General features: G+C 38.9%; 1 protein-coding gene and 1 long non-coding RNA gene across 3 annotated transcripts in view; one reads left to right on the forward strand and one right to left on the reverse strand.

Moving 5' to 3' along the window:
• Positions 1-1,038: 1,038 nt before the first annotated feature.
• Positions 1,039-4,337, reverse strand: LOC103470132 (uncharacterized). The gene is made up of 3 exons (XR_534454.2): positions 4,231-4,337; positions 3,907-4,104; positions 1,039-1,740 (listed from the first exon to the last, which is right to left on the reverse strand). It is a non-coding gene; the product is annotated as an uncharacterized LOC103470132 (long non-coding RNA).
• A 43-nt stretch (positions 4,338-4,380) lies between these two features.
• Positions 4,381-18,159, forward strand: part of efna5b (ephrin-A5b) — a 115,738-nt gene continuing 101,959 nt past the window's right edge. Inside the window, exon 1 of one of the 2 annotated variants that reach the window (XM_008418320.2) lies at positions 4,381-5,366. In XM_008418320.2, the coding sequence (XP_008416542.1) occupies positions 5,242-5,366 (125 nt within the window). In that variant the 5' untranslated portion in view covers positions 4,381-5,241. The remainder of the gene's footprint in view (positions 5,367-18,159) is intronic. The other variant, XM_008418319.2, reaches the window with a different exon arrangement.

Consider the following 18,159-nt stretch of genomic DNA (forward strand, 5'->3'; position numbering starts at 1 on the left):
TATAGAGAGAGAGAGAGAGGGAGAGAGAGAGAGTCAAATCAAATCTTTTCATGTACTTACGAATAGGTTTTACCAAGACTTTTCAGACTGTCTGAATGCTGCTTTCTCACTTAATTTTAGTCCAGGACCAGTTTGATTTGTCTTTTCGGACATTAGAAGGCTCCTAAACTCAACCGATGAACACACGTTGCACCTACGCATAATGACTGCATCTACGTTTAGAAAGTGTGAGGGCACTTTCTATTCCGAAGGTCTCGAACATGCCTTTAAATTGAACTTACGGTGGTTATAATATGAAAAACAAGCTATCACAGTCCATTTAATTATATCCATTAATTGATTTAGAGTTTACTTTGTCATACGTGATTACTAAAATTCACATCCATTGGAAGATGCTGGAAATCTCTATTCAAAAAGGTGAAAGGATCATTTTAATTTATTCTTTGACAATTTGACTTTCTTTTTTCATGCAGGTTATAGACGTTAATTGGCAGATATTTTCAAAAGGACCTGTTCAAAGGGTCCCTTTCATGTCTGTAATTGCTTGTTGGTGTGCCCGACCCGCCATTCTGACACCAGGAAAACAGAGCTGCGTTTTCACCTCTATTGATGAGTCATTGTTATGATTTCTTTGCTAATTGCCCTGATCACAAAAGAACGATAACGTTAATAAAAGTTATAAATCATCCCACCACCCAGCCAGACACTCATTTTCTCCAGCCCATCCTCCTCCCGACCCTGGCTGTGTGTGTGCATGCTGATCATTGAATCTGAGAAGAGGAAAACCTCAGGCTCAAAGCCAAATCCTTGTCATTTTTGGCCAGAATGACTACGATATATCAAAGTAAAGCTCTTGATGAAGCCTGTTATCCTTTATCAAAAAGACATTACCAAAAATCTTGACTCAAATCGAATTGGAATATAAAACCTCCCAGGTAAATGGCTTCTACAGGGAATAAGAAGTGATTGTGCCCATCAAGTGTTTCTTGGACTATTTATTGAGGAGACTAATAAGAAAGCACACAATAACGGAAGAGAGAAAGTGATGAAAAATACATTTATTTGGGAACTGTAATAATAAATATATTGTCATTCTGCCCTTCTTCTAAATAGTCAAACAGAAAAATATATATTTTTTAAAATATTAAAAAGATCCTTGCATCACTCTGCTGGAATAAGTGGGAAAAGAGAAACAATGTTATTACCGTCGCTCACTTTGACAGTAGGTGAAGAAGAGGATGAGGATGATTAGGAGAAAATGAAAGCAGCTGGGGGCGTATTCTGAGGGCATAGTGAGTTAAACGTGCCTGTTATCAACTTATTTTTATTGCATGTGAGACAGAGATGAGACTCACCAGGAGAGGAATGCAGACACGGCTGTAAAGTGGGTGTGAAAACAACCATGTCCGCTGACCTTCCCATCCCTTCTCGTCTGGTAGCTGATGTATTTTTCTCTTAAATATATGTTCTGCAAAAATAGAGTAAAAAAAAAAAAGGGACACTTCTGGGAGTTTACGTGGCGCGATGATTGTATTTATGTCTGGTTGCAGAAGAGCGCCCCTCCTGCCAGTGTGTGCGGCAATAGCTGCAAGCGAACAGCACTGAGTTTACACAAGAGTACGAGAACAGGTCAAGAGGATTATCTTAAAATATTAGCTGCCCTCTTAGCCTCCTCCTCCTTCTCTTGTCTTTCCTCCTCCATTTTTTCTCCTTTTCTGCTCCCTTGATGGCCAACAGCACCTGTCGCACAGAAGACGCAGCAGACATTTAGATGCAGCAGCCTCTAATTTCCTAGATATTACAAGGAGAAATGCAATGATGCAAAAGACAATTTACAAAACTCTCTTGTGAGTTTTATATATCTTCTGTTATTACCTGGTGTAAAAATAAAGTAAAACAATGTGAATGACATAAATTAATATAATATTCAATCTACACAAATTGTTTGAGTGGAATGGAAAGAACTGAAATTTAACTAAGCCTTTTTTTTTTTTTACATTACTGCATATGAATCTGACTTGTTTGTGAAATGTCCTAAGATGAAGAAGATTGGTTATAATTTGTCACTACAAAAATGTACTAAATTTAATCATGGTTTCTTTCTCAGTTAGACCAAGCACTTTTATAAATGTTGACGTTTCTGATGAAAAATGTGCATATATAGCCTACTTTTAGTGACTGACTGACATCAGTTTGTTTACATGGATATGGGAGTTTATATGTTTTTTTTTTTAACTCTCACTAAAATTAGAACCAGTACAATACTTACATTTTCACACTGAAAATAGTTTGAAATTACGGTCAAGTCCACCAAGATTAAGCCTATTTTCAAATTCTCTCCTGACATGTCTGAACACCCACTTTGAAAATGTTTTTAGTTTTATACACAACTTTATTACATATTTTTAATAAATGATTAAAATGATTGGTCTTACAAAAAATATGAATACTAGAGCTAAAATACTTCTACAACATTTATCACAATCACAAAACCCTTAAAAATGTATTACAAAAAGGTGGTATGTAAATATTTAGCCTGACTACTGTTGCTCTGCCTGCGTCATACAAGTACAGCTTACAAGCAAAATTAACTTTTCTGATGCTAAACTGGTCAAATCTGGACTCAGTTTAAATTTTTACTTCTAAAATGAACTTCTTCAACCACAAATCTAATAACCACTCTTAACTTTTCCTAACTTTATATATGTCAGCACAGTTGACAAACTGTCCCTGCTGCCCAGGGAAGTGAGCCATTTCATCAAGATCAAAAACTGTCACAGAGTTAAACATACAATATGCAAACCATAAATGTTGTACTAAAACAGGCCCCAACATCAAATTCTGCTTTGGGCCTCATCAAACTTTGGGTTGTCTCTGCCCCTGCTGTGAAGCTTTCTGCGAGTATTTCAACCACGGGCAACTACAGCTCGCTTTTTTTCTTAGGCTGAAACAGTGATTGAGAGCTACGGGGCTTTCAGGGTGCTGGAACTCGTCATTCTCCTTGAATCAGAATAGGAAGCTGTTCTGATACATGTACATGGAGCTTTCGCAAACAACCACTCACTTTCTTTCTTTCTTTTTTTTTTGCACAGATGGACTTGATGCACTTTCTTGAACTCTTTTCTAAGCTTGTGGAAAACAATGTGGCATTTTTTTTTTTTGCAGAGAGTTACAACCAGGCTTACATACTCTATTGAGCTTAAACATTAAGGGTCATATTTGTTTAATTTTGCCCACAACAAAAAAGGAAGAAGAGAAAGAAAAAAAAAACTGTATTAAACTTTTAATGTGTAAACACCACTGGAACAAAAACTGTAAACATAAATGAAAAAATAAACATAAAAACATTATGGATAAAATTATACTTGAAATAATGTATGTTAAATAATTATAAAGACCTTGACTTTATTTATTTATTTTTTAACAGAGAGCATACTTGAGTAATCAGTGTGGGGAATTATGTTTTTATGCTTGTTTTGTCTCAATATGCATGTAATATATAGAAAATCTGAGATGGAAATAATGATAATAGAATAAAACAGAAAACTGGACAATCTTATATGATTTAGTGAAAAAATAAGGTACAACAAAATGATCAATAAATGCAATACAAATATCTATAGGTTACTATATTATGTGTAACATTTGGCAATTTTTTTATTTGTATTTCTTCAAATGTGCCGTTTTTATTAAATAGTAAAATATACTTGCTCTTTTTCTTTCTTCACTTTCTTTTCTTTTTTTTTTTTTTTTTTTTTTACACCGCGTCCGTTTGCATGTAATTAAATAGCACCGAGCGCAGCTTATCTGCCGGATCTGTCAGTGGAGAATGTAAAAAGCGCTCCCTGTCCTGGGCACCTCGCTCCTCTGCTCCCTTCCAGCTCCACCTTTCCATAATTGAATTACCTCAGTTTAAAGAAGTGGGCGGGGCTTAGGTATGCTGGTGTCACGCCCATTCAGATCGTCGCAAACCAATGGGACTATCCCCCGCTCCGCCGTAACCAAACCCACTCTCTCTGTCGGCGTCTAGAGCTTGCGTGGAGCTGCTACCACTGTCCTTCTTCTTACCCAGTCCCTTCGTGTCCCGGAGTTTTCCCCAACCCCCTAAAAACACAAGAAAAAAAAAATCAACAGCCAAAAAAAGAATTTTTTTTTTTAAATATATATATATATAAAAACAAAAAAACAACAAAACAAAAAGAACAGGAGGGACAACAACAGAGCACGCACATGGGAGAGCGCTGCGATTTTTCCACTCCCGTACGTTGCGCGATGGCTTATATATGAGGAGGACACTTTGGAATGCGGAGATAAAAACAAGCGTCTCCAGAAGGGAAAGAGAGAGAGAGAGAGAGAGAGAGAGAGAGCGAGAGAGAGAGAGAGAAAACACAACACGGCCACAGAGACGGACTCCTCCCCGCCTCGGCCGTGACACCTCCGGCGGATCACAGCGAAGAGGATGACAGTGTTTCATTTTTTGTTTGTTTTGGGTTTGTTTTACACGGCGATCTAACGCTGTCAGTCATCATTTTCCTCCGGCACGCACTGACTGGCTGACTGCATGGCTTCAGAAAGTTGCCGGGATAATAACATGGACATCTGACTTGCGCCCTCACAGCGTCATTGGACCACATTGAGCCCCCCTCTCTCCATCACGTCTCGGACTAATCTGCGCCTTTTGCGTTTGGAGTGAAGGGCTGAGCAGTTGTCACTTTGGCCCTGACACAGGCTACACCCAGCAAGGGGGTTTGACACTGTACAACGCCACGGGAGACACCGAGTGTTCCGCTGCGCATTGGTGGCTTTCTGCGCTGGTCTCACTTGTTTGTGCATCAGAGAGGGGGGCGGGGGGGACCACATTCTATCTGGATTCCTCCGTCCTGATAAACCGGCAGGAACAACAACAACAACAAAAAAGGCACATGTTTTCATCGGGACTGTTGACGCCTTAATTTTTGTAACTTCACATTTCCGTCAACCTGAACAAGTGTCACCTCATCCGTCCTCCCCGTTGAATGATCACATTTGCCTCTTTTCTCTCGCTCGTTTCTCTTTCCGTTCGCATTACGTTGATAGCTCTGAAGCAGAAACACCGGTCCACATGTGACTGAGATCGGGTCACCTGTCCCGGTTCAGGCGCTCCGTTTCTCCATACCTCCACCCTCCACCCGCTCCACATATCTGATCCTACCGAGCGATCGACACTGAGACGGAATAGACTAACGAAGTTTTGCTGTAGTGATGCTGCAAGTGGAAATGGTCCTCTTCGTCTGCCTGGTGCTGCTGATGTGTGTTCTGAGCCAGGAGCCCGGATCCAAAGTGGTGGCCGACCGCTACGCCGTCTTCTGGAACCGGACCAACACCAAGTAAGTGCTGTAGCCGCGCATCGAGCAGGCTTCCCCCCGCTGAGAGTGGGAGATGTTTCCCTCCTTCCCTCTCCGCTCTGAATGAACCATCGCTCTTTATTCTGCGCAGCCAGATTCTGTAGGTACAGACCGACTGCCGCTGAGGACAGGAAAGCACACCAAAGAGATTGTTGGGTTTTATTTAGTTGTGCCGTGCGTCTTTCGAGATGTAACCCTTAAAGTAAGGCCTATTTCCCCTGCTGCCTGTGGTCCCCCAGATCTACGCAAATTTCTACTGGAGTGTTGTCAGCTGTAGTTCTGGAGAAACAAATTCTGTTCTTTTTATGTTTTCTACTTTTATTCCCGGTGTTTCAACCCGCCTGTTTAGAGCAGCAATGTCAGATGGAAATCGTGTATTTTCTCGCTTCCTAACGCAGTCTGATGATCATGCTTAAAACTTTCGACCGTCGTGGAAACATACCGGTCAAGCGTGTCAGAGCTGCACTCTACATGTAGATTTGAAATATTTAGTAAAAGTCTTCACATTCTACACAACTTGTGCTTGTACAACCAGAACGTTTATTTGAATTCATCCGTCAATATTTAAATCTTTAGTCCCCTTATTTAATTCAGTGATACAGGTTGCATTGAATTTTGCTTACAAAATACCAAAATAAACGCATATAAACAAACTATGTAGTATTAAATTGTTAGTGTTCAAACTTTTAAGGATTTGTTTCTACATTTTGGTCATAATCCTAAAATAGTTTCTGAGAGTTGTGGTAAAAGATCTTTTAAGAAGAAAAAGACAAATCAGATTAGAATAATTGTTTTTCGGATTATTACATACAGTTTCTTTTTTTTTTGTTTGTTTGTTTTTTTGAAACTATGCAGAATAGTGTGCCTTGTAATTACTTTGAACAACCCTGGTGCTGTTGAAAATTAAACACAATTATTGGAGGTGTTATTTTGAACATTAAATAGTGTTTTGAAAAAGAAGAAGAATTAAAAAGACTGGAGGTTAAATGCACTTTTTTTTGTTTTAGCTTAGTTTTTAGAACTTATGAAAATTCCTATTGAAAAATCTGCAAAGTTTTAGTGTAATAGTGTCCTACTGTATGCTTTATGTATTAGAGGAAGGGACTAGACCGCTGTCTTAAAGCCCAAAGGTCCTGATGTGTTGCTCTGAAACAAACTCTTAAAAAGTTGATCTAAAGATGATGCACAGTAACAGGAAAAAAAAATCTACCTTTCACTAAAAAATAAACAAAGCAAAAAATAAAACAAAAAAACATCTGTGTGCTGATAATAAGGAAATAGAACTGCAAAGGTTGTTGAATAAGATCAAGCACCTTTCAAAAAGTTTCTCAGACGTGATACCTCGTTGTTCCTTCTAGTCCAAGCTCTTGTAAACTGTTTGTCCAGACAGCATTTCCTTCCAAAAGTCCCTCATGGAGCACACTGTACAGCCTTGTCCCCGGCTTATTAAGTCTGATCGCCGCCTGGCAGAGTTTACCGAGACCTTTCACTCAACTGCCACCAGCACTTAGTGTTTTATTTGTCGACCAAAAAAAAAAAAAAAAAAAACTCCTAGTGAGCAAAGTCATTAATAGCACACGGCGAATTTGTTGAGCAACTATTTACATTGAGTTTGAAGTTTGTGAAAACATGACTTATTGCTTGAAACCATTAGCGGCCAGGGTGTAAAAACGGAGGGGCGACTGTATAGGCTCCCGGTTGGAGTCGGGGGGCCAGTCCTAGCCGGGCGTGTAGATTCCCAGCTTGATAAACCATGGAGCATGACTGGTGTGGTCTGGGTGCCCATAGCCAGACTTACCCTGACTGTTTGTTATGGAGCACTGTCTTTAATGAAGGTAAACGCAATCTTGAGTTGGATCTTGATGCCTACCATTGATAGACACACATTCACTGGGCTGTGCTATTTTTTCCCGGAAAAAAAAAGAAAAAGAAAAAGTTTTGAGTTGACAGGCTGCTTAGTTAACTTGATACCTTCCAGATGTGCTGACAAGTTTTCCTGCTTTCTATGAAGGAGGGAAAAAAATTGAGATTGAAATAAATCCACTGTTAATCTCAGATGTGACCCGTTACCAGGAACATGCGCAGAGAATATTCTGATATTGCTCTGATCTATATGCTCCGCTCTCTTTGAACTCCAGTAAAACCTGAGTAATAGATAGTTTCCTGAGCCTCATCTGTTTCTCAGATTGAAATTCGCCTGAGGAAAGGAAACAGGTTTTCACGGAGGCTGCAGCTCTGTAACAGTCGGTCCGCACTACTTTACTCTGAGCGGAGTTTGTTTGCCTCTGAGCCCTGCAGGGGTTGAGAAGCCAGAGAGGTAACTTTTTTAAAGCACAGAGGGAGAGAGTTAGCAAACTTATCGTATTGATGAGTCAGTTAATAAATATCGAGCCCCTTTCCAGCTACATTACTGTAGAAAATTGGTGTGGACCTGGAACTTGGTTGTGTCTGTTTTCTTTTTTTTCCCCTTCGGCTGAGGCTGAACGGTCTCACTGAGAGCACGGCTGCTTTGGAGAGCATTCAAGCACACAAACAGGCACACTGAGCCAAAAACACATGGTTCATATGATGGCAGAAAATATCAAATCATATGACTTGCTAGGATGATTTAAAAAATGTAGTTTAATGAATAATTTCAGTGTTTTTTTTTTTTTTTTGTATTGTAACAATGCTCTTTGTTTATGGACCATATGCACTTAGATTTTTTTGCTATCTGAAGAAAAAGTATGTTTTGGGTTACTATTTTAGATGTCCAAAGCAGTATCCAAAGTCTGGCTTGCGAAAACAGATTTTGACCAATTCTGGTGTATTTAGTGTTTGTTAAAAAACTATAAGACATGAAAACAATGAAAGGAAAGAAAAAAACCCCAATATGCTTCAGATTCTTGCACATATTTTGTAGTTTCGAATCTGACAGAAATGGAAGGAATTACATGATCATTCCATTATTGAATGAAATGATTTATCCATATCCTTTAAAAAAAACTCAAAAGAAGTGCATGCTTTTGGTTGACGCTTTATAGACTAAAAAGCAGCATCCTTACTTTTTTCAGTATTCTTATTTTTAATGCATTTGATGAATAGAAAAAAAACTATCTGTATCTGTTCTGATCTTTGATCAGACCCGACTAGTTTTATTGTAAAAAAAAAAATACTGTTACAAAAAAGAGAAGAAGAGGAATTGAACTCTGATAGATTTAGTAAATTAAACAAAAACCAGTAGAATTATAGGTAACCCCATATGTGTACATCAACATGCTGGCTGATAAGTTTATTGACTGAAAATGGTGGAAGTGCCAAGTTTAGATAGATTAAAAATGAATGGCCAGTCAAGGTGGATCTCTGGTTGCCCACTTATTCATCTGAAATGCACAGCAAGAAATCTCAAAACGGAGACTTTCATGTGCACCAAAATAGCTTTAAAAACTTCGTCATGTCTGCTACTTAATGTGAAATTAGGAGTTCAAAACATTATGTAGTGACCACAAGAAAGACTCCTTGAAACTGCCTGGTTGTAATATGCTAAATTGTTGTAGAAAGTTTATTCTGGACAAAAAAAAAAAAAAAAGAAAAAGGGGGAAAAAGTTAATGTTCAAGTTGGTTTTACTTTTGTTCTCATTGTTGGCAGACAAAACACACTATAGCTCACATTTTAATCAGGATCAAACAAAGAATCATACATAAAATCTTACTTTTTTGGATTTTTTTCATAGTTTTCTGAATGGTCAGATTTATTGTATTGCAGTGTAAGTTTGTAGTGTAGCTATTTGTGCTGGCCGTGCCCCAGTAGCTGTGTTTGTGAGGTAGGTAATTTTGATTGAGACTGAGGTGGGGTTCCTTGCGGTTTCGCTGGCTTTTCTCCAACATTTTGTTTCACAACTACAGCATGAGACCAAGAACTTGCTAGTTGTTTTATTCTGAGGAACACCTTAATTTTCCACCTTTTGGCACATTTACATTGGCCTTTTTGTTATTTCCTTTTCGCTCAATATTAAAAACCTACTCTAATTGTTGGTTAAGAGTCATAAAAGAACTTCTGACATCTTCCGGTGTAAAAATGACATTTATTTTGCCTGTTATCGCATGTATTAAAACTAATAGGAAAGAAAGTGGCGGGATCTAATAGTCTCTCGATTGTGATTTCAAAAAGACAGCAATTGCGTTTTCCTCTTTTCCCCTCCATGCCTCCTCCCTTTTCTCCCGTGTCGCCTCTAAACTCTCAGCTGAATCTCTATGTCGTTCTCTCCCCTCTTATCCCTCGCCTGCCTCCATCTCTTCTCGCCAGGCACAGAGAATAAAAGAATACAATTAGATATTTTCAGAGTCCCTCCACAGTGAGATGGTAGGGAAAGAGCCTCAGAGGTCATACTCACTCTGAGTGAGAGAGGTCACGCGCATACGGTCAGAAGTAACGAAGCAGAAAGTTGGCCAGTGAATGTGAAACTAGCAACTAATAACTCTCCTTGAAACGTAAGGTGTTATTAGCACAACAGGCAGATGGAGGTTTTGTCCATGGATATTTTTCAAGGTGATTTATATTTTTGCTGCAGAATACGACTGTAAAAATGACTGCCTTGTGATGAAGTTTTCACATCTTTGAATGTAAGTGGAGATATCCACTCAGTAGCTGTGGTTGGGGTGTTTTCGTGCTCTTCTTGGAGTCACGTCTGCTTTGTCTTTTGTGCTTGTTTTTTGGGGGGTTAAATGTGTCTTAAAGTAATTTAAAGTAAAGTGTGCTTAACAGAGCTGTTTTTTTTTTTTGTTGCGTTCAGATTCTCAGATACAAGGCAAATCACACATATTTTTCTTTTTTGGATCTTTTTTTCTCTCTTTAACAAAATGTGGTTGCCTGCAAGGGTTATGTGCACGTGGTTCACTAAATGTGTAACTAAACATTCAAATTTAGTTTAGAAATTAGGCAGGATTCAGTTTCTGGAGTCAAGAATAAAATCGTTTCTGAAAAGTAATGGTTACCAAAATGTTCAGTCATACATTTTTCTTAACGTTTTTTCTGAGAGCCCAGAGAAAGTGCTGGAGTTTCCAGAGTTTTCTTTAGCTGTGTGAAGAGAAGAGAAGCACAGTACCGTTCCTGCCCCGTTTGTTGCTGCCCGCCGTTGTTTAACTTTTCCTTAAGTTACAAAAAACAGGCAATTGTTCTATGTGGAAATATATCTGTTCTCAAAAAATTGGAAACAAAAGGAGCGCTACCTGTTTTTACTCCTGCTAAGGTTTATTAAACTAGGGTAGGGTACGACTAGGGGGATGTTTGCTAAGCAGCCAGCTCATGCAGCACAAGATGAGAAAAAAAAATACTATCACTGAAAATTGCTTTTATGACTTTAATTAGGATTAGCATATATATTTTTTGACTATTTTCTTTCCCCCAGTCTCTGTTACCATCTCAGCCACTAGAAATGTACATTAAGTTTTCATCCAACTAACCGACTATATTTTACATGTGCCGAGCATGTAAAATATTCCGTCTTTTGCAATTACGATTTTTGAGCTAATAACTACAGTTCAGTATATTGTGCAGCTCTACAAGTGTAGGGTCTACCCAATATAATAACCCAGCTAGCCCAGCCAGTATCAGCTTTACTTCTGTAATGCCGTAAAGAGCAGAAACACTAAGAAAAAAAATACATTACATAGTTTTGCTGGTATAGTAGCAAGTAGCAGAATCAAAGTAACAATAAAATAAATAAATGAAGGTAGCACTAAGTATAACTGTAATAAGCAATCTACAGTTTTAGCAGCAGTAAGGAGAAAAAAAAGAAATGTTTTTTTTTTTTTTTTGTGGAGGAGACCATATTGGCCCTTGCCCATGAAAAAACAATAAAATAATTGTATGTCAAGTTATAAATGCAGCAAAATTTGAAAGCCTTTAATAAAAAAAATGATCAATATTAATTAGGTCATTGTTTTCATTTCCTTGCTTTCCCATTCTCTCCTCAATTTTCCTAAAAGTTCTCATTAATTACCGCCTTTTTTTTGTCTGTGACATTGGCGAACACGGCATGAAAACGGCAGCCAAACAGAGAGCGGAGGGGGTACAAAATGTGAGTCGGGCTGTAAAAAATTCAAACAAGACACGATAGAAAAAAAAACAACAACCTAGAAACAACTGTAACAGCAACGTTGCAAATGCAATTATTTACTAGGCTCTAAATGCCACTTTATACTTTCTCACTAGACCTGTAAATGCATTTCTGTTTAAATTATAATTTTCTTTTTGTCACAATTAGGTTGAAAATGAGTCCAGCAGGCAGTAGTCAATGCTCGGTCAATGTGTTTTAGCAGAGCAGCTGTTCTTCGGTGTGCAGTGGAGGAAGGGGGGAGGACTCTTGGCCGTGACCCTTGTGGAGGTGCTATGCGGCGGACAGAAGCAGCCCTGTCGCCTGGGGTGCTTGGTGGCTGGGCTGCAGTCGTGGATATGCTAATCCTGTAGAAGGCAGCCTGCAACTGGACAGAAAGGAGATTCCTTGTAGGCGTCTGTGTGTGCAGGCTGAAAAATTAGAGCGTTTAATGACCTAAAGCTTTTCTGTGACCTTGCATGAGCAATTTATAGAACTCCTCAGCTCTTTATTTTAAACTATAAAATAAAATGTGTTTTCACAATTAAATAAGCACTGCTCAGCCTAACAAAGTAGCAGTGTTAATTAAGATGGAATCATAAAAAAAGTTTCCTTACCCTTCCAAGCGCGGCATAAGTTGTTTTTTTTCCTGCACTGACAAATGGAAAAACTATTGAATGGCAGCTTCGTTTCAAGCTACATGTTTCACTCGCTTTCCCCCCACACATTAATGTCTAGGTTTTTGTTTTCAGAGTAATCACTCCAAGGTCAGATCAAGTGCTGAAATGCTGCTATCAGCCGAGCGATCTGTCTTTTTGCCCCCTTTTCCAGCCCACGGCGCTCAGTCTGTGGGGGAACATTCTATACTGCTCTTCTCAGAAACAATAAAATATTAACCATCTTGTGCATATGTGCAAATCTTCATTGAAAACTTATTTTTTGATATGTTAACAACAAAAATAATATACTTTGTGTTTCTGCAGATGCAGGTAGTTATTTACGGGCATTTATTACATTTCTTTGTTCTCAAAATATTCAAGATTAAAGAAAATTATTTTAAATGCTCGGCTTTTGTCATAGCAAAAGTACTTTTACAAGTTTCTTTTTTTTTTTTAAACAAAAATCTACACATATAGGCTCATGTTTTATTATAAGACACTGGAGAAGGATTGATTGAAGGTTCAAACTTGAATTGCACCATTATCCACCAAAGATGCTCTTTCATGGTTAGAAAAAAATGCCGCTGCCACGCCCATCTTTATCTTGTCTGCTCTCCACTATAAGATGGAGGCTTTCCAGCAGCTGTTTCAGCGTAGATCTTCCTCTCTTAACCAGAGAGGGGCACTACTGAGAGACATCTGATTGCCTACAGTGCCTGCTCTGCTTTTGAGGAAAACCATTTAAGATCTACATATGATATGAAAACTGTTTCTAAGCACAAATGGTCAAATTTGCCATTGTGTTGCAGACATTAGATCTCCATGTGTTGGGGCCAAAAGAGCCATTGGGTTTCAATTCTTTTTTTCTTTTTTTTTCTTTCGTCACTGCTCTGTTTGACTGGAATTTTTGACGTGGACGCTTGAGACCGCTCGTTTTTTGACAGCCACATTTTCCACAGATAACTCCTTTCATGGTAGGCTGACTTCAGGCCGTACACTGCGTTTTTCCTTATTTAACTTGAGGGGGGCTCGTGGGGTAGTGAATGGATGTTTTTCTAGCTGGGCAGCAGTGTGGAGAATAGATCCCAGAAGAGAACACATCTCCAGCCTGTGAATAAAGACCTAATTGACGGTTGTAGCCAGTTGTAAATGAGTCATGAGGTAATTCGTCTTCCCAGGACAGACTGGGAAGCACACATGTATGGTTGTGTGGGCCACTGTTCCGTCAGAATTGATGCACTTTCAGACTTTCAGCTTCTATATGTCCTGCAAAAACACCTTTGAGCCAGTAATATGCACTGTTTTAGCCAGAGATCACTTTTCAAGTCTGTACGTATAAAAGCTTCTCATGCATATATTGACAGAAAGGGGAAAATGTTCACCTTTTTCTTAAAGTCACTGTTGTGATGCTGATCCACTGACCTGAATATAAACAAAGAGTCAAGCAAAGTCACCTTCTCATTGTTCATTCTGCGGCCGTGGCTGCAAGACCTGCCAATAATAATCTTGCTGTGTTACACTGAAAAGACAGTAGATAAAAATACAAGCAGCCAATAACTCCCCTCCCCACCACCACCACCACCCACCTCTCATCTTCCCAGCCCAGTGCCTGGTTGTGAGCCTGAAAAGCGGCCATTGTCCTGCTTTCTCTGCCCACTCTAAAAAAGCCTGAGCTCCAGGTAATATGTGGATTTTAGGTGAAGGGAGAGACAAAAAAGGACAGATGACAGGAGTCGGCATGAACCAGTTTTGCATTGATAAGATACACTGGTGTTTTAAAAAGTTGTGTTTTCAAAACTGCTGGAAATTTCTGTCATACTGTTCCCATGGAGTAAAATCCTTTCAAGGATGCATTAGATAATTACCAGAATTTTCTCCGATTTTATGAAACTCAAAGATGAATTCAGTCTGTCACAGCAAGTTTCAAGCAACAAACTATGGTGTATATTTTGTAAGTAGAAGTGGACTGAAGGATACCAGGGCAGATAGCCTGTCTAAACATTTACTTGTTGTACTCAGAGTGTTACTCTATAAAGAATTAAACAGCAAAAGTTTATAATATGCACATTACAGGTACTTTTATTGAGCTATAACAAAATTAGCTGTTATTTTCTATATTTTTTTTGTTATAATATTGTCTCTGACAATATTATAATAGTATTTTATCAGCAATAGGGATAATTGTTGCTTTTTTGTTTAAAATTAAAGGAGCTTTTTCTTTGTTTTAGTAAAGGTTTTGCTGTGAGAATGTCTTACTGGCCCTTTTCTGGATAGAAAAAGGGAAATTAAACGAGAGAACAGACAGCTAAATTTGTAGCTTGGTTTATGGACAGAGAGGAGAGGAGGGCAAACATGAGGATGGATGCATGGGGCCAACTGTGGCTCAGTGGGAAGAGTAGTCGTCTTTCAATCTTAAAGATGCTGGTCTGAGTCCAGCTTCCTCCTGTCAGCGTATGTGGAAAAAAAGAAAAAAAGTGGCTTTTTCCACTCACTTCCAAGTAACCTGCTTCCCCTTTGCTTTAAACCATCCAATTCCTACCCTCCTCCTTGTCCGTCCTTGTTGAGGCTTAAAGATGCATGCAGTTTGCTGGCTGCCTTCCTCCCTGGAGGTGACAACGGTTGGTTTGTTGGTTGGTTGGTGGCATTTCTCCAATGGCCATACTCTGCATCTTCACCCCAATGAGATGTGGTTTTCATGGTGTGGGTTTAGTGACCCTGTGGCTGTTTTCTGCAGAGACAGGATTAAGCCCACAGGTTTTAAACCCTTGTTTTGTTTCCTCAGACAGCTTGGACCACCACACACAGGGTTGTGTTTACTTGGTGGTGGTGGTGGTGGGGGCTAGTGGTGTGCTGGTCAACACAAAGTTGCGTCTTACTCTTCACCTATTGTGATACATCGCACGCTGTGCCCTTGAAAGTGTATTTTCCGTTGTATCAAAGTCAGAAAGCTGAGGCGTGTGCAATGTAGCAGCATAATGGAGGGTTTCTTTCCGCAATGCCGCATATGCGCTGCAGGGACAAACTGGAGCAATACAAACAGAGCAAGTTTTGTCCTCAGACATAATTTACAAGAGAAGACCATAAAATTATGTTTGTTTCGTTGTGATGCATAATTTGGCTCATTATTCAAGATCATAATTCAAATAATTTGGAAAACAAATCTTATTTGTCTTCTAGTTTATAGTTTTTAGTACAAGAAAAATAAACTGTCAAACTGTATTTGAGAAATATTTTGGAATTTTTAAATTAAACACTATTAACTTGAGCTTTTAATACTTAAAGCACATTAAGTAAAACGTCATTTAGTATTCTGATGACTCAGTACAACCTTCTCTGATAACTCCAAGAGGAGTGTGGAATCAAACAGTTGGCAAATCCAATTTAAAAATGTGTAACACTGCATAGATCCCATCATCCTCAGTGAAAATTGTCTTTGATGCTCAAACGAACTGGAGTTTGTGCATGGACTGCATGTGTGTTTTTGCGTGCATGCTCGCACATAGTTATTTGACTTGTCCTGAGCCAACCTCCTCTTTAATGAAGCAGCAGAAACACAAAGTCACTACTATAGCAGAGCACAGCACTATTCCTGACCCATTTCTTCAAGCCTGCTCCTCTGAGAGCTGCTTCATAGTTTTCTCATTTTGTGAGAAAACTATGAGAAAATATATTGGCTAATCAGCAATGACGCTTTGCGGCTTCCTCATGTCCCCCAAGGCAAATAGTACCCTACTGGTGTCATTCTAGTGGTAGTAAACTGTCATGTTTTTTTTTTCTTTTGTAAAACTGAAGCACTATCTTGTTGCGGTATCAGTCTACATTATTATTTTGAGCATTGTATGTTTTTTAATGGTCATTAAACCTATTATTTTTTCTTTTAGTGCAAGTAGGATTTAATCATCTGTTGCTCAAAATAATAATAAAAAAAATGACTAGATTGGTCAAACCTGAACTTAACTGCGGAGCTTTGATTACCAAAGCAGAGTGGGGCTTTGAATACAGTGTACTACTGTTTTGCTTAACTTAGCACTTTATTGCAGCTTCAGTGCTAAAACCTTTCACAGTTTTTAATGGGTTTAATCTCTAAAAACCCGAGCTGAAAATATCTTCAGCAGAAATCTATTAAAGCACAGTTAAAAGCCCTATTTTATTTAGGAGTGAGAGGGCGAAATTAGGATCTCTTGAGAAAACAATATATGGACGAGTCACACCTTGCATTATTCTACCCTGACTACAAATTTTGTGAAGACAGTTTGTGATTTTCCCAAAAATTATGCAATATCACCTTGTCCTTTTGAGCCAGATGCTCAAAAGGACAAGGTGACTCCTAATAAAAATAAATACAGTACACCTCTGCTTTGGAAAGGCAGTTCATTATTTCTTTAGTAGGTTCGAGCTGCAGCAGATGTGGTATTTATTCAGCTTGTTTATTTTCTTCTCTTAAATCAGTGAGCAGTGAGCTTTGGAGTGCAGCAGCCTTTGAACCATGGCCTATCCCATGACTGCAGCCTGGGGTATTAACCCAGAGCCACTGAGAGGCTTAAAAAGCCATCAGCTCATTGTCCGGAGACACAAAAACCCCCTTCCTCTAAAATCTCTCCCCCCATCCCTCTCTCCTCCTTTCCTTCTTCCCTCTTTTCTTAAGAATGTCTTGAGCTGGCCTCTGCTGGCATTCATATTAATCAGTTTTAAGGTTCTAATGAGATAAGTGAGACTTAAGGGGAGTCCCCAAAGTGGCCTAAGTCCACCAGATAAACAGAGGTGATGAGCGCTGCCTATAGCCACATCCTCAGGAGTGTGTGTGTTTTTCTCCAGGATAGTCATGCATACAAAAGTTTTAAAGTCCTTAATCTCTCAGTGGGGCTTTGATAACCAAAACATGACTAAACCAGGCTTATGGAGGGGACAGTCATCACCTTGCCTTGTGAAAACGATGGAAATTGTATTGTTGATATATTTCTTCCTTTTTTTTGAAGTTACGGAGAAATTAGTCTATTTCCAAAATGACATATTTTTCAGAGCAGTAAGTACATTTCTTTGTCTTAACCCAAACACTCACTCCATTTGCTCCTCATCCCGCTAAGTATTCAGAGGATATATAGGTCAGTGGGTTTCTTTCTTCGGCTTCCCTCTTTGCGGCATATTGCTCTTTCTGTCCTGCCCTCCTCTTCCAGTTCCCTCGCCGCAGTTGCCAGATCTGTAACTGTGTTGTCCTCAAGACTCGGGGGATGTTGCTGAGTTGACCAAGCGCACGGCATCGACATAAGGCTCAGAGTTATGACTGCAGAGGTTGATAGACAACTGATTACATCCCAGTTTTCAAGCTCCGCTTATTTATGAATTTAGATTTTTTTTTTTTTCTTCCTAACCGTGTTTTTCATTTTCACCACAGCAGTCTGAGTTCATAATTTTTTTTAAACTTTTGAATAAGACTGCAATTATAAAGCAAGAGTGTATAAAGTCTAACTGGACAACTATGTGTAAAAAATAACTTATTGCCTTGATGAAGTAGAAGTAGAAGGTTAGGCTAGTTATTAAAAAAGTAAGTATACAGGATTATAAAGTTTTTGAATGCTAAAAGTAAATGCACTCTGGAATGAAAAAAAAAAAAAAACTTTGAGGCTGTTGTACATTGCACATTCTGCTGGAAGTTTCCTGTTGAACTGGTGTGGTGGTTGTTGTGGTGGAGAGGCGGGACGAGACCCCAGAGAGTTCAGTTTCACCTGCTGTTCTGTTCCTCACGGCCACAGGACTCCAAGACCGGAGACATTCCAGCCAGGATTAGAGCATGCATGTCAAACGGAAACGCAAATTTAGCGGGCAAGCAATGTGCCTTTTTTTTTTCTCCTTTTCTTTTTAGTCTCAAGTTGAAATCATTGTTTTCCTTGCTACTCTACAGAGTTTCATAAGTGTAGTCAAATATTTTTTGATGTAAAATAAAAGTGATAATTAAAAGAAGCACCTGGGTTTACACATTTATATAAAAATTTTTATGTTTTATGACTTGCTTTTTACACAAGGCATATTTTAATTTTATATATA

This window comes from Poecilia reticulata, linkage group LG9 (assembly GCF_000633615.1).
Source record: "Poecilia reticulata strain Guanapo linkage group LG9, Guppy_female_1.0+MT, whole genome shotgun sequence".
Taxonomy (NCBI): domain Eukaryota; kingdom Metazoa; phylum Chordata; class Actinopteri; order Cyprinodontiformes; family Poeciliidae; genus Poecilia; species Poecilia reticulata.